Source organism: Salvia miltiorrhiza, chromosome 1, assembly GCF_028751815.1.
Source record: "Salvia miltiorrhiza cultivar Shanhuang (shh) chromosome 1, IMPLAD_Smil_shh, whole genome shotgun sequence".
In the NCBI taxonomy this organism is placed as follows: Eukaryota; Viridiplantae; Streptophyta; class Magnoliopsida; order Lamiales; family Lamiaceae; genus Salvia; species Salvia miltiorrhiza.
In genome coordinates this window covers 57,397,670-57,411,719 of record NC_080387.1, presented here as the reverse complement: position 1 = coordinate 57,411,719, position 14,050 = coordinate 57,397,670, and the positions used below count along the sequence as shown (strand labels likewise).

General features: G+C 36.9%; 2 protein-coding genes across 7 annotated transcripts; both read left to right on the top strand.

The window, feature by feature from the left end:
* On the top strand, positions 1 to 6,319 carry LOC130997939 (protein NLP9-like). 2 transcript variants are annotated; one of them, XM_057923379.1, is made up of 7 exons: positions 1 to 110; positions 1,297 to 1,346; positions 1,442 to 2,596; positions 3,232 to 3,276; positions 3,380 to 4,138; positions 4,479 to 4,602; positions 4,809 to 6,319. In XM_057923379.1, the coding sequence occupies exons 3-7, from the start codon at positions 1,655 to 1,657 to the stop codon at positions 5,975 to 5,977; spliced, it is 3,039 nt and encodes a 1,012-aa protein (XP_057779362.1). In that variant the 5' UTR covers positions 1 to 110; positions 1,297 to 1,346; positions 1,442 to 1,654; the 3' UTR covers positions 5,978 to 6,319. The 2 variants fall into 2 exon arrangements, with proteins under 2 accessions (XP_057779362.1, XP_057779368.1); XM_057923385.1 differs by having other exon boundaries at positions 4 to 110; positions 4,503 to 4,602.
* A 2,541-nt stretch (positions 6,320 to 8,860) lies between these two features.
* Positions 8,861 to 13,517, top strand: LOC130997913 (protein FAR1-RELATED SEQUENCE 5-like). 5 transcript variants are annotated; one of them, XM_057923358.1, is made up of 4 exons: positions 8,861 to 9,611; positions 10,387 to 10,814; positions 11,881 to 12,097; positions 12,881 to 13,517. In XM_057923358.1, coding segments are annotated over exons 1-3 (645 nt in total). In that variant the 5' UTR covers positions 8,861 to 9,610; the 3' UTR covers position 12,097; positions 12,881 to 13,517. The 5 variants fall into 5 exon arrangements, 4 of the variants coding, with proteins under 4 accessions (XP_057779341.1, XP_057779349.1, XP_057779328.1 ...); XM_057923366.1 differs by having other exon boundaries at positions 8,863 to 9,611; positions 12,887 to 13,517; XM_057923345.1 differs by having other exon boundaries at positions 8,887 to 9,614.
* The last annotated feature ends 533 nt before the right edge of the window (positions 13,518 to 14,050 follow it).

The window sequence follows — 14,050 nt, the reverse complement described above, 5'->3', positions numbered from 1 at the left end:
GTTGCAAATTGTTATAAACTAAAAAATCACATACAAAGTCAAAAAAAGAGCAAAGCCGCAAGCAGCCACAGCCGTTGTTCTCCACTGCTCCACCGCAGCTGCCTCCGCCGGTAAATTCTGCCTCCTTCTTCATTTCCTTATTCTTCAACGACTCTTTCATTCAATAAAAACTTCATGGGTTTCTCCGGCGTACTATTGTGTTGAGCTAACCATACTTTCCTAATCTGGATTTCGCCATTTTTTGGCGTGTTTACGTGCTCAACAGCCGTGGAACTGATGGAATTGGGTTGGGTTTCAGTGTAATAGCTGTATTCTTTGAAGAAATTGATTTGATTTTGTTTGATAAGTGTGGGAACGGGATATTGATTTTGCTGAATTATAATGGATTTGAATCTTTGAAATGAAATTTGCTAAGTTGTAGCTGAGTTAATGCATTTTTTGTATTATTATGATTTATATTCTCTTTCTGGAACATGTCCAGGAACCAGATTTTCCTTCTTTTTCGACTGAATTCTTATTTGTTACTCTATTTTATGTTTTTAACCTCTTTGCTCTTTACTCTGATAAGCTGCACTTTTTCCTTGCACCTAAGCCCTAGCATAACTGTTAATTTTCCCTATTTAAACGACTGGAATTAGATATAGGATTGTTTCATTTAGTGGGCATTGCCAGTAAAGTCTTTTCCTCATTTCGATTACCTTAGTTGGTAGTCAAATGTGGAATTTCATCCACTTCACCTGGATAAGTTGATCCTATTGCTCGTCATGTGACATTTAGTTCTGAGCTTGTTGAGAACGAGGCAACTCTAGTGTATAATCTGGATCTGACTGGGAATTGTTTCAAACTCAATATTTTAAGCCAGAAATTACAATGTAAAATGCTTACTTCTTGGAAAACTCTATCAGAACTCAGAAGCACACTAGTGGTCATATAAGAACAATAATAAAAGCCATTTGGTCCCTCAGTCCATATCAAAGCTAATCTTATTCTTATGGATCCCACTCATAGTATAGGTAGTTTTCTGTAGGAAATCCTTGGCCAGACCCTGTTGGGAGCTAACAATTTGGCTCATAGCAGAGCCAATGTGTGGGTTTGAATGTTTAATTTGAACTGCTTGAAGTTTTAAAGATTTTATTTGCATTGTCGTATCATTTGAGTTTCAGACATCAGCCGATGCATAAACTCCATAACAGAATTATATGCGATATGCATCATATCATTTACCCTAGATCTCAGCTTGTAATTTTCTTGATAATCGTATTCACTTTTTTGTTGGTGAATTTTTTGATATTGCAGTAGGTTCATCTCGCTGTTTATTTCTGCCTCAACATCTCTAAATTTTTAAGGTTTGTTTCAAAAAATTCCAACAGCTTTCGTTCATCTTGTTCATATACATACTTAAGAGGGAGGAAAGATGTAAGTCCAAATATGTGTACTGCAGGTTTCCAGTCTTTTGGACAACTGGATTCACAAAGGCTTGTTTCAAAATATCTAGCCAAAAGTGTAACCTAGGTTAATATGATACGAAGTGGACACTTTATAATATGTTCGGAGCCTTTTGGAAAATCTACGGAACTATATTGTACTTCAAGTTCTTCAAAAATTCTCTGACAACCGCTTTTCTTGTTAGTTTTTTTTGGGTACTCTAGTTAAAATGGAGTACTCCTTTTCCAGTTTGGAAAAAGGTAACGAGTTTCCATTTGTACCAAGGAACGGGGTGGGGGATATGGCTACAAGGTCAACGGATAACAGTGTGCAGGGCTCAAATTTGGAGGACTCGTTTGGTAATGTAGTAGAACTGATGAATTTTGATACATACGCTGGATGGTGCAGCAGTCCCAGCAATTTGGTTGACCAGATGTTTCCCTCCTTTTCAAATCTCTCGCCTCTTGACGGATTGAACTTCACACAACAGCATAATTCAGGAATATCCATATTAGATAGTGATGTTAATGGAAGTTCATCAATGAATGAAGACAAGGTGATGCTTCATAATATGGACTACCAAATTCCTTTTGCTACAAGCCCTGTTGATGATGGGTTCAGTTTGACTGAGATGAGAGATAGAAGCACGAAGCGTAAGAATCTAATAGGTGATGTAGGGCACAGTGTGATCCCAAGGCCTCCTATCCAATCACTCTCTGAGAAAATGTTAAGAGCATTGAATCTATTCAAAGAATGGTCTGGAGGGGGTATTTTAGCCCAAGTGTGGGTTCCAATGAAGAATGGGGATCACTACGTCTTAAGCACTTCTGAACAACCTTATTTACTTGACCAAACACTTAGTGGCTATCGTGAAGTGTCTAGGGCATTTACTTTTGCAGCGGAATCAAAGGCAGGGTCTTTCTCAGGGCTTCCTAGTCGTGTATTTGCTTCAAGGATTCCAGAGTGGACCTCAAACATAACGTACTACAATAAGGCTGAGTACCATCGGGTACAATATGCTATTGATCATGAAGTTCGAGGATCCATTGCTATACCTGTTTTTGATGACGAGTTGCTTGAAAGGCCGTGTTGTGCTGTGCTAGAACTTGTTACCACAATGGAAAAGTCCAATTTTGATTTGGAGATGGAAAATGTTTGTCGCGCACTCCAGGTCAGTTACTAAATATACTTTATTTATAAAAAGAAATTTGCTGTGCCTGAAGGTACTGTCACCTTTATAATGTTCATAACTAATGTCCTGTTATCTAATTACTAATTAGTAGTCTTCATTTAAAATATCATCATGCTTAAACTTGTGATCGGTTGCCAATTTTTTTTTTTATATCTTTCTGACAGATGAAATGATAAGTGCAACAGTATTTTTAAGCTCAAAAGGATGAATCACCCCAGTTTCATTCTAAAACTTAGAAAGTAATAGTGTAATACACCGTGGGAGTGATTTTAATAAAAGTATAGATGTTATCTAAGTGCAGATGTCAAATTTGTTTTTATATGTTCGTTACAAAAAACTTCTACTATTTCCTTTTTGATAAGTGTCGAACTCTAAATCATTATTATAGGGCAGGTGAATCTGCTTTTGTTTTTCTTGAGATTTGGATTTGCATATCATGGGGTGTGGCATTTAATTCTTAGTAAATCAGGTTATAAAATGTATTTTGTCTATTACATTATCATTGTTTTACATATAGGCTGTCAACCATTTTGGTTCTTAGTAAATCTGGTTATAAATTGTATGTTGTGTATTACTTAATCATAGTTTTACATATAAGCTGTGACCATTTTCAGGCTGTGAATTTAAGGAGCACTGCGACTCCGAGACTATTTCCCCAGGTTTTCATCAAAAGATCTGACCTGATTTTCTTTATTCATTAGGATTGTCTTCGTTACATAGTCTGATACTCCACCTGTTTTAAAACCAATCGTCGTTTTGCAGAGTCTCTCCAAGAATCAAAGAGCAGCTTTAGCTGAGATTACAGATGTTTTACGAGCAGTCTGCTATGCACATCGACTACCTCTTGCATTAACATGGATTCCTTGTTGTTACTTAGCAGGGCAGGGTGAAGGAACTATGAAAATACATGCTAGAGGATACAATAGGAGTGCAAATGAGAAAAATGTACTGTGCATAGAGGACAGTGCCTGTTATGTGAATGACAAAGATATGAAGGGTTTTGTGCATGCTTGTCGGGAACATTATCTTGAGGAAGGACAAGGAATTGTTGGAAAGGCTCTTCAATCAAATCACCCATTCTTTTATCCTGATGTCAGGGAATATCATATAAGTGAGTATCCACTTGTTCATCATGCCCGTAAATTTGGCCTAAATGCTGCTGTTGCAATCAGGCTAAGAAGTACTTATACGGGTGACGATGACTATATCTTGGAGTTCTTTCTTCCTGTCAATATGAAGGGAAGTACAGAACAACAACTCTTGCTTAATAACCTCTCGGGTACCATGCAGAGGATCTGTAAGAGTTTAAGGACAGTATCGGATACTGAATTGCATGGGATGGATGATTCCAAAGTAAAATTACAGGATTCAGAAATAAGAAACATATCGTCAATATCAGTATCCGGGAGAAGTTCTGAACAGTCGTTTTTGGGTGAAAATTTGAAAAATGTTGATCCCATTACTCAGAATGTAGTTGGATCTACAATCACTCGGAAAGAAGCTGATGGTCCTCACCAACAGGTAATTGTTATTTTGTCATTTTCTATTTGGTATTCCTCTATCATCATTGCATTGCTTTGTTCATTTTTGGAGGTGTGTGAATATTTTTGCCTTGGCTACAAGTGTTCTCATTGGTATAGTGTGGTATGAAATAATGCCTTATTTTGGCTCAATTCTCTCAGAAAGTACCTTTTCCAGTGTTGCATTTACCGAATAATGAAAACTAATACATATTTACATGGAGGATCAGCCTTATATTAGCTTTGTTGATTTTGTTTGATCCCAATATCTGTGATTAATTGTACTTCTTTTTATTTAATGGATTTACAACTAATGCTCTTAGAGCCACTAATGGTTGTAGAATGTGCCTGGCTTGAGGAAACAGGTGGAGAAGAAGCGAAGTACAGCTGAGAAGCATGTCAGCTTAAGTGTTCTTCAGCAATACTTCTCTGGGAGCCTTAAAGATGCTGCGAAAAGTATTGGTGGTGAGTCCTGCTCACAAATTCTTAAATTTTGGTTGCATTCATCACTACACAGCATCCACACTCTGGAGCAAATGTGTTTAATATACATATGTGAATAAATCCTTAGGATGCATTTCATGATTTCAAGCCTTACATTTTGCAAAACTGAACATATTGCAACACATACACAAACATTAGAATCTCAAATTCTTATTTCGTTTTTGTAGTGTGCCCAACTACTCTCAAAAGGATATGCAGACAGTATGGCATCTCAAGATGGCCTTCTCGTAAAATCAATAAGGTGAATCGTTCTTTGAGGAAGATTCAAAGCGTGCTTGACTCTGTCCAGGGGGTGGAGGGAGGATTAAAATTTGATCCGGCAATTGGTGGGCTTGTGCCTGCTGGGCCTATCATCCAAGAATTCGACGCTAGAAAAAGAAGTGTCATGCCCAACAAAGGTGATATGATTAGAGACTGTGACTTAGTCCAGAATGCAAAATCGGCATTGACATCTTCTTGCATGGACATTCCAACCTCCATTGTGAAAATGGAAGACGAGTGTCTATTAGATGGAGCCCAAATGGTTGGAGAATGTGAGCCACGTCCTCCTCATCTGCCAAGTTCAGAGCACTCCAGATCAGCTGCACCAGATGCTGGGCTATCCCGACCTATCAGCCTTAACAGCGTGTGTTGGACAACTTCTCCAAATGTCTTAGCAAGTTCTTTCCTTCCCACAGAAACTCTCAATAGGTGGGTATTCAATAATAAATCTCATTTCAGTTCTCAAAACTCACTGGCAGTTGGGGACGAGATGGATACCAGATCAAAAGATGAAATTGTCATGGATAGGGACGGCGGGGTTGTTGAACACAACCAATATAGTGAGATGGACACCAGATCAAAAGATGAAATTGTCATTGATAGGGACGACGGGGTTGTTGAACACAACCAGCCTAGTTCCTCAGGCATGACAGACTCATCCGATGGGTATGGATCTGGATCACTGATGAACAACAGTTCATCAAGCTCCAGAAGCTCCGGGAAGAGGCAGAATCATAAAAGTGAGACTGGTTATGTAGATAGTGGGTCGAAAATAGTAGTGAAGGCTACTTACAAAGACGACACAGTCCGGTTCAAATTTGACACTGCTTCCGGCTGTATTCTACTTTATGAAGAAATAGCAAAGAGATTCAAACTCCAGGTAGGACAGTTCCAGCTCAAGTATTTGGATGACGAAGAGGAATGGGTGATGTTGGTAAGTGATTCGGATTTGCAAGAATGTCTTGAAATTTTAGATTTTGTGGGTTCTCGCAGTGTGAAGTTTCTTGTTCGTGATGTGGCAAGTGCCATGGGAAGCTCTGGTGGCAGCAATTGTTTCCTGGGAGAAGGCTCTTGATCATCTGCAGCTGGTGCCGGGTGACGTTCGACTGACATCGAACTATCCTCGACAGCTGTATCTTGAAACAAAGGAAGACGATGATCCATAATCATGGTTCCATCGGAAAAAGGCATGGAGCACATATAAGGAATAACTCTCTCAAATCCATACCAGTTTGAAGAACTGTGACTTATAGATAGATTTGGCCGCTGCTTCCCACCCTTAGCTTTTACAGACTCCAATAATTAATAGGATAGTGTTAGATTGTGTATATAATCTTTGTAACAATTGCTTTAGTAATCTCAACTTTGTGGTGTATAATGCATTTTTTTTTCCACATTATGCATAAATTTTTCTACTTATCATATGTAATTTTTTTTGGAAAAGGCGCAGATTGGCCCCCGAAGTAGTAGCCCCTATAACGTATAACTCTCCTTACTCACTGTGTGTGCAAATAGGCCCATGAAATCTTAAAAATCGCTCAATTAAACTCCTCTGACCAAACGCCGTTAATTCTTCTGTTAGTCAACTTTTTTTTTTTTAATTTTCTTTTAATTGAATGTGGGTCCCACCTTCACCATTCTCTCAATTAAACCCCTCGATTACTCTGTTGTTGCGATTGTTGGAGTTTCTGCTATTCTGGATCACCACTCTTTTGCATTGGTCACCATCGTTGATGCCGTTGTAGCTTTATCGTGTGAGGCTTTGCATGCTGGCGCGTCGCCGTTCAATTTGATGGACTCCGGAGACGGTTCAACGGCAAAGGACGTCGTTGCTGTAGCATCCGATTTTAAGGTATTTTTTAACGGTTCGAAGCTGGTTAATTCGGGGAAGAAGCTTTCGGATGCTTCCGTGGCGAAGATTCAGTCACTCCATGGAGATTTCAGAGATGTTTCTGGATAACTCCATTCGAGAACTAGAGTTCAGTTGAATTTCGGATTCGGAGCTGGCTCTGCCAAGGTTTTGTCGATGGCATTGGGGTCTTTAGCTTCGTCTTTGTCGCACCGAGCTTCTTCTTTCCGATTCAATTTCTGATGTGGAATTGCGTTCCCGTTTGTCAGAAATGCTGGCAGCTAAATGCCTGCGCCCTGCTGTGCAAGAGCTATACGCATCTTCTCAAGCTGCTCGTTTAAAAGAGGATTATCTGTTGTTTGTTCACAAAATTTATGAATTGCTTGATGTGGTGAGGAATATAGTTTCGTAGGAGGAGGAGGATGCAACGCCGGGGTTGAGTAAGTGGCGGAGGTGGCGGTCGCCGCCGCATGTGCAGCGGCGAGGAGACAGAGAGGGAGAGAGAGAGGCGGTTGGCGTGAGAGAGAAAGAAAGAAGGAGAAAGAAGAAGAGAGGGAGGGGGTGAGAGGCCAGTGGCGGAGGTGATATGCCGACAGTGATTTCGGCGGAGGCGATACGCCGGTGGCGATTCCGGCCAGAGGGAGGCTATCAGGGAAAGAGATTGAGAGAATGGTGAAGATGATCCCCATATTTAATTAAAAGAAAATTTTAAAAAAAAGTTGACTAACGGAAGAATTAACGGCGTTTGGTCATAGTAGTTTAATTAAGCGATTTTTAAGACTTCAGGGGCCTATTTGCACACACAGTGAGTAAGGGGAGTTATACGCTATAGGGGCTACTACTTAAAGGGCCTATTTGCACCTTTTCCCAAATTTTTTTGAGTAGATCATCATATGTAATTTGTATGAGACATACATGTAATGTGTTTGTTTGTAGGAACTACGAGATACTATTAAACTTGTTCAGATTGATTTTGGCCATATTTTTATTTTTTTATTCCACTTTTCTTATTTTCTCGTATGTAAAGCACTGAAAATTTGTCCATTATGAAGATGTTTGGTTTGAGTGATAAGACATTATTGATAAAATATTCCAATATAATCAAGTGTTTGATTTTTGCATGATTTGGCCTGTGATGAATAATTTGACTTATATTTTAATCATCTAATTACGTGATTATTTATCACCTTAAAATTGGATTATTTAGTCATCCTTTAATTCTATCAATCTTATCTATCACATCCACCAAACCAAACGTCCTTACTGATATCCAATTCCAAATATAGTTTATCAATCTTATATCCGGTATCACATTTTCACAATGACATATTAGTATTACAATCGGAACTACTAAATAAAATTAATTTGTTAATATATTCATATCAATCACAAACTCAAAGTGGATAATTAGTTAAACATACAATTTTTCATTTTTTTTTGTTATAATTTGATAAACCGTGTGATCTCCACAATTGGAAGAACAATGAACACAACAAATCCAGCAATTGAAACAAATACAAAAATAATAAATAAGAACTAAGAGTGTAGAATTGTAGAGGTTGACACAAAATTTCTACGTGGTTCGGCCTTGTAGACCTACATCCCTAGAAAGACAATCCAAACTCATCACTAATCAATGATGGAAATTCAGTATAATAGAACTCTCGAAAAATAAGAAAGTAATCGCAGCTATCAAGCTGAAGCAATAGCTACTGCAACGCTCAACTCTCTCTTTTTCTTTGGAGCATTTTCCTTTTCTCTACAGTGAATGAATGTGATAACAGATTCAAATAAACGCAAGCTAAAGAGTAACTAACTCAGCTCTAGATTTATCTAGAAGATGTGTGAGAAGTCACTGATCATAACTCTCTTGAGTTAGTTAAAACTAACTTATGAAACATATAATTTACTGTGAACTCCCTTACATGCATCCGACTGTTAAACCAACAAACTGCTAAACAATTCTCTTAGCTATTATTTGAACTGTGAAGTCATCTTTATCATCACATTTTCAAAACTAAAATCCTAATCAAATCCTTTTTTTTTCCACATAAAAAGCAACACAATTTATGTACTCCAATACATTTCCTAAAGGCTAACTGAATATAAAAACCTAACTTTCCATTTATTTTTTGTATTCGACATATAGATCGTAGTTCTTATTGAGCAATCAGTGTTTTAGCAATATGTTACGTATGTTCTAATAAGTTTGTAAGAAATACGAAATCCAGTATAGTTGATTGATAATACTGATACATCTTAGATATCTCGAATCCTATATGAAATTAGTTATTGTTTTTGCTTTAAAAAAATTAAAAAATTAAATATCCATTAGATGTTAGTGTGATCCCTAAGCTACTTTATGTTATTCACAAAAACTTATGTCGAACCCATGAAGCGAGTCAAGCTGCGTCGTGTTTCAGACAACTACTCAAATTCCACAATTCCGATTTCTTTTATTTTTATACTATATTGGGTAATTCAAACCGAATATGGTAATGATAAATTGAGAGATCAAAGCTCAAATAATCTGAATAATCGTGATTTTCAAATTGAAATGGTACTGTAATTCTATATATGGATGGGATGGGATGTTTACTCATGTCCTATTTTATGATGCCACATTCATTTTAATTTACTCAATTGTCATTTTATTGCGAGCCAAATATATAATCCCATGTTTCTAATCCAATAAAACCGAATAGCTCTAACTAATAAAGAGCCGCTTATTAATGCAAAAGTTTTTAATGCTTAATCGATCAGGCAAAGGAAGAAAGAAATTCGGAAATTCAAGCAGACCTTTTGAGAAATCGAAAACCAACAAATTGCAGAGGGGTTGAGATAAGCAGCAGCAGCAGCAGCAGTATTAAACCCTTCTCTTTGCTCTCTTTCCACATTTTCTATTTAGTTTTAGTGTTTATTTGTGTATGCCTTTAATAATGCAGAATCTCGTTATACATATCAATCAAATGATCTGGGTTTCTGTGGTATGCGAATGCCTTTTTTGGGTTTTCTGTTATTGATTTTCGGTTCAGAATTTGGTTATTTTGTATAATTTCGTGAAACTCGGACTCCATTTGTGGTGTTTGTTGCTGTTAAGAAATTTTTTTAAAAAATGGATCAGATGTGTGTGAACAAGGAGATACTTAGCACACTACTCAGATTTTATACTCTGCAAATGTAGCATTTTGCCAATTAAAATATAAAGTATTTCATTTTATCAGACTAAGAAGCTGATTAACCAATTTAAAACGATTTACTGAGTAATGAAGGACACAATTTTCTTATTCCCAAATTTGATCCTTTTAATAGTTTTGGATTATAAATTTATATATGAGTATGTTTCAATTGTCTATTGTTATAACATTTCTGCTTTAATTTTCTCATCCTCTGGAAAAGTTTTAGTTTGGTTTCTTCTATGGAATACTTTCTTGCAAAGGTGAAATTTTTGCCAAGTTTCTTTTCTCATCTATTGTTGGATAACTGTTAGTGCACACTTTTGGAGAGTAGTTACAATCATGGTATCTAGAATGTTTGAATGTTGTCCGTTGTGGGTGGGATGTACAATATCTGTAGTTCTTATGGGAATGCTTGTTGACTTTCATGGTTGGACTTAGTGTAGTATTTTCTTTCAGTGGATGTGGAAGCTACACCGGATGGTGGTAATGGATTGATGGAAGCATCAGTAGCAGGGGACTTTGCGACATGTGAAGCCGAGAGAAACGCAGAACCTTATGTTGGTATGGTGTTTGAAACAGAAGCTGCTGCTAGAGCATACTACAATGAATATGCTGGCCGGGCAGGTTTTTTGACCCGCATTATATCATCCCGTAAATCAGAGCGTGACGGTTCAATCGTGTCACGTGGGCTTGGTTGTAGAAACATTCCTAATATCCAAAAGTCAGGTAATATCTCAAATGAAGGGGGACAAAAACGAAGGGATGGTTGTACTGCAATACTCTTAGTAAAACGAGAGAATGGAGGGAGGTGGGTTGTCAGGAAATTTGTGCGAGACCACAATCATTCTTTGGTAGCTTCATTGCCTAAGAGACGCCCTACTTTTGTGAGTGCTAAATTTGGATATTCCCTGATTATTCATGTGTCTTTATACCAGCAGAAGTTCTAGCTTTATGTCATTTTCTATTTTCTCATATCTGCTCCTAGGTATTAGCATGATCACTATCAATAAGATCCTAGTTGTTGCTTTTGGTATTAGTTTGTTCGACTAGAGGTCGTTGCTTTCTCAAGCTATTGTACTCCTAAAAGTTGAGAGGATTCATGTATCTTTGCCTTAGGATGGATATTAGAGTATGAAGCGCAAACAGGTCTGTAGAAAACGTTGTGTTTCACTTAGTTTTTTCATGTAAAAATAGTTGTAAACAACTTCTTTGAACCAACAATGACCATGAAGCACTAACTGTTGGCGAGACTGTGCGAAGTAGATGTAAATAATAATAAACGCTGGAAACATGAAATAGGTATAACACAGTTAGCTGAAAATGAAGTATCTTAGATGGACTTTGAACTAAAACTTAATCGATCTACTAAATAAATTGCAACTTAGGGTAGGTGTGTGAAAATTGCAAATCTTTTATATGTTGTTTCTGACTTATAAGGGGTTCAAATGAGAACCATAATTTATTGTGAGAATGGTTCTCCATTCTCAGCCTTTCGATCCCTGAGGGGGCGAAAATTTCATATTATTCGAGAGCAGTAAATTTCACTGCGAATTCAGTAACTTTACATGTCCAGTACAATGTTCTCACGATAAATGTAGTTCTTATAATAACCAACCCCTATGTTGACTAGCTAGAAGCCTAGAACCAAAGGAACTGGCTGTTGAAGTTCAAGAACTTGGCTCTTTTTTTTTTTTTTTCATTAATGTGATCTCCTTTATTATCATTTCATTTAGTAGTTCCATTTTCTTAGTATTTCGTGCAAAATGAAACTTATTTAAGTAAAGTCCACATGTGAAGTATGCGTTATTCTTTTGTATTTGAGAAAATCTTCATTGTAAATTTCTGTTATTTTCAACCATTTTGCTCTTGTCTTTTACTCGTCCAAAATCACTTGAGTTTAATTGTTTCTCTATTTGAAATCACTCGAGTTTAATACTCTGTACATTCTAGGATGAGAAAGACAAAAGGATTCAGGAGTTAACTGCTGAACTCCGGGTAAAGAAACGTCTAAGTGCAGCATATAGGGAGCAGCTACTTATTCTCATGAAAGATGTTGAAAATCATACTGATCATCTAACATCGAAAGTTCAAATGACCCGTAATAATCTAAAGGAACTTGAAGCGAGAAGGCAGCAGCTTTCAAACCACAACAAACCAAGTTTGTAGGGTGAGTACCATTTACCTTTGTCTTGTGAAATGACCTGCAATCCTTTCTACCATCTTAATTATGCCTCTTTACTGAGATTTTATTTCAGTTACTAAATTTAGCTTTATTTCCATGCACATATTCAAAATGGTGAGAATATATGTGAAAGAGTGATGGTATACATGATAATTGGTTTCTGCATGTGCTGTTTTTTTGTGTTTGTGCATGTAGAATGAGTGTACTTATGTCCATGTATCTTTTTGTGTCCTTCCTCATTGACATCAGTTATGTATAACTTGATTGAGATTAAAAAAAGAAAAAGAAAAATCAAACTATTGATACCAATACTAAAAAATTAATCTCTGTTTCCAAATTTGGAGGCCAACTACGTAGGCAAACGTACCCTTAACTATTAACTTAACTTGGTCTTAGTTATTGGCCAATTCAAACCTGGCATGACTGCCCATGCTTGGTGATGGAAATTGATTGGTCAGATTGAGAGGTTGATGAAATTTTACAGGTTAAAATAATGGTTGTAATTTAGAGTTTGATGATGGTAATGCTGGAGAATGGAGCCCCTTCCACAGTTGGCATGACTGGTGTATATCTTGTAGATTACAAAAGGCATAATCATAGAGCTTGTATGCTTATTTATTTATTATGTGATTTTCTCTCGTTTACGCAAGACTAATTACATTGATGAGATTGAAAAGTAGGGAGGTCCCTTACACAATATGCTTACTCTGAGCCTGAGGCCAGGATTTACAATCACTTAGAGCAATGCTTAACTGATGTTGTGAAAAGATGCAGGAAAAGCAGTGGCAAGCCAGCCTCTGTAGACGCTTACAGTTAACCTGAAGGAAGAAACTGTTGAAGCTGCCGAGCAATCAAAAGGCATCTTGAGTTGAGGTTGCGATAAATATATAATTGTCGAAGTCCAGATTGTTTGGTGTGATCTTCATTCATTGGTAGAAAACCTATCATTTCAACTGAGAATTGATCAAATTTCTTCATACTTATAAGAAGTACTATACAAATCTTGAAGATTGTTTTCTATGATATACAAATATATATAGTGGGTTGTTTGTGTGCTCTCCTAAGACCCATGCTTGGTGAGGAGGAGATCAATGTGAAATGATTTATGGATGAACTGCTATGCCCCATAGCTCTATGGGGAGGTTGCGCCTCAATGTATCTCAAACCTTCCTCGTCATTTAGGTAACATTCAACGAATTTCACTCTCTTTTATGACGAGCATCATTTGTGACCATTATTATACATTTGCTCACCTTCAGATAGCTGTTATTCATGAGAAATGAAGTCTGTAGTTGCTCATCTCCCATGGTGTATATATACATATATCTACATATTTCTGGAACTACACTTGATGTTATATGGTTGATAAAGCTGGAAATATGTAGATATTATTTGTTCAAGAGTTAAGATTGTGTGCATTGTGCAGGAAGCTTGGATATTTCTGCGATGAATTTCAATATCATTATAGCTATCACTTTTTAGGCGTATATGTTTTAACACTATACATATATACGCATCGAATTTTAATACACTTTGTACATGCTGGAAGCTTTCAGACAAATGGCAAAAACTTGTGTATATTTGGATGCACGGTGTGTCCACTTTAATTAGAATTTACTAATTTTTTAATATAATTTAATAGATGTAATTAAAAATATACTCCCTCCGTCCCACTTTAATTGACACTTTTGAGTTGGATACGGAGATTAAGAATAAATGGTTAAGAGTGTAAAGTAGGTAGGTTTCATTTATTTTATGTGAGTAGAGATTGTTGGGACCATATACTATTTTAGGAAATTGCCAATTGAAATGGGATAAATAAAAAAGGTAAGTGTGCCAATTAAAGTGGGACGGAGGGAGTAGTAATTAGGATGAATATCTTTAGAGCGTAGCTCTTGATAAATTAACACGCCGACCTATGCTATGGCATGTTTTCGC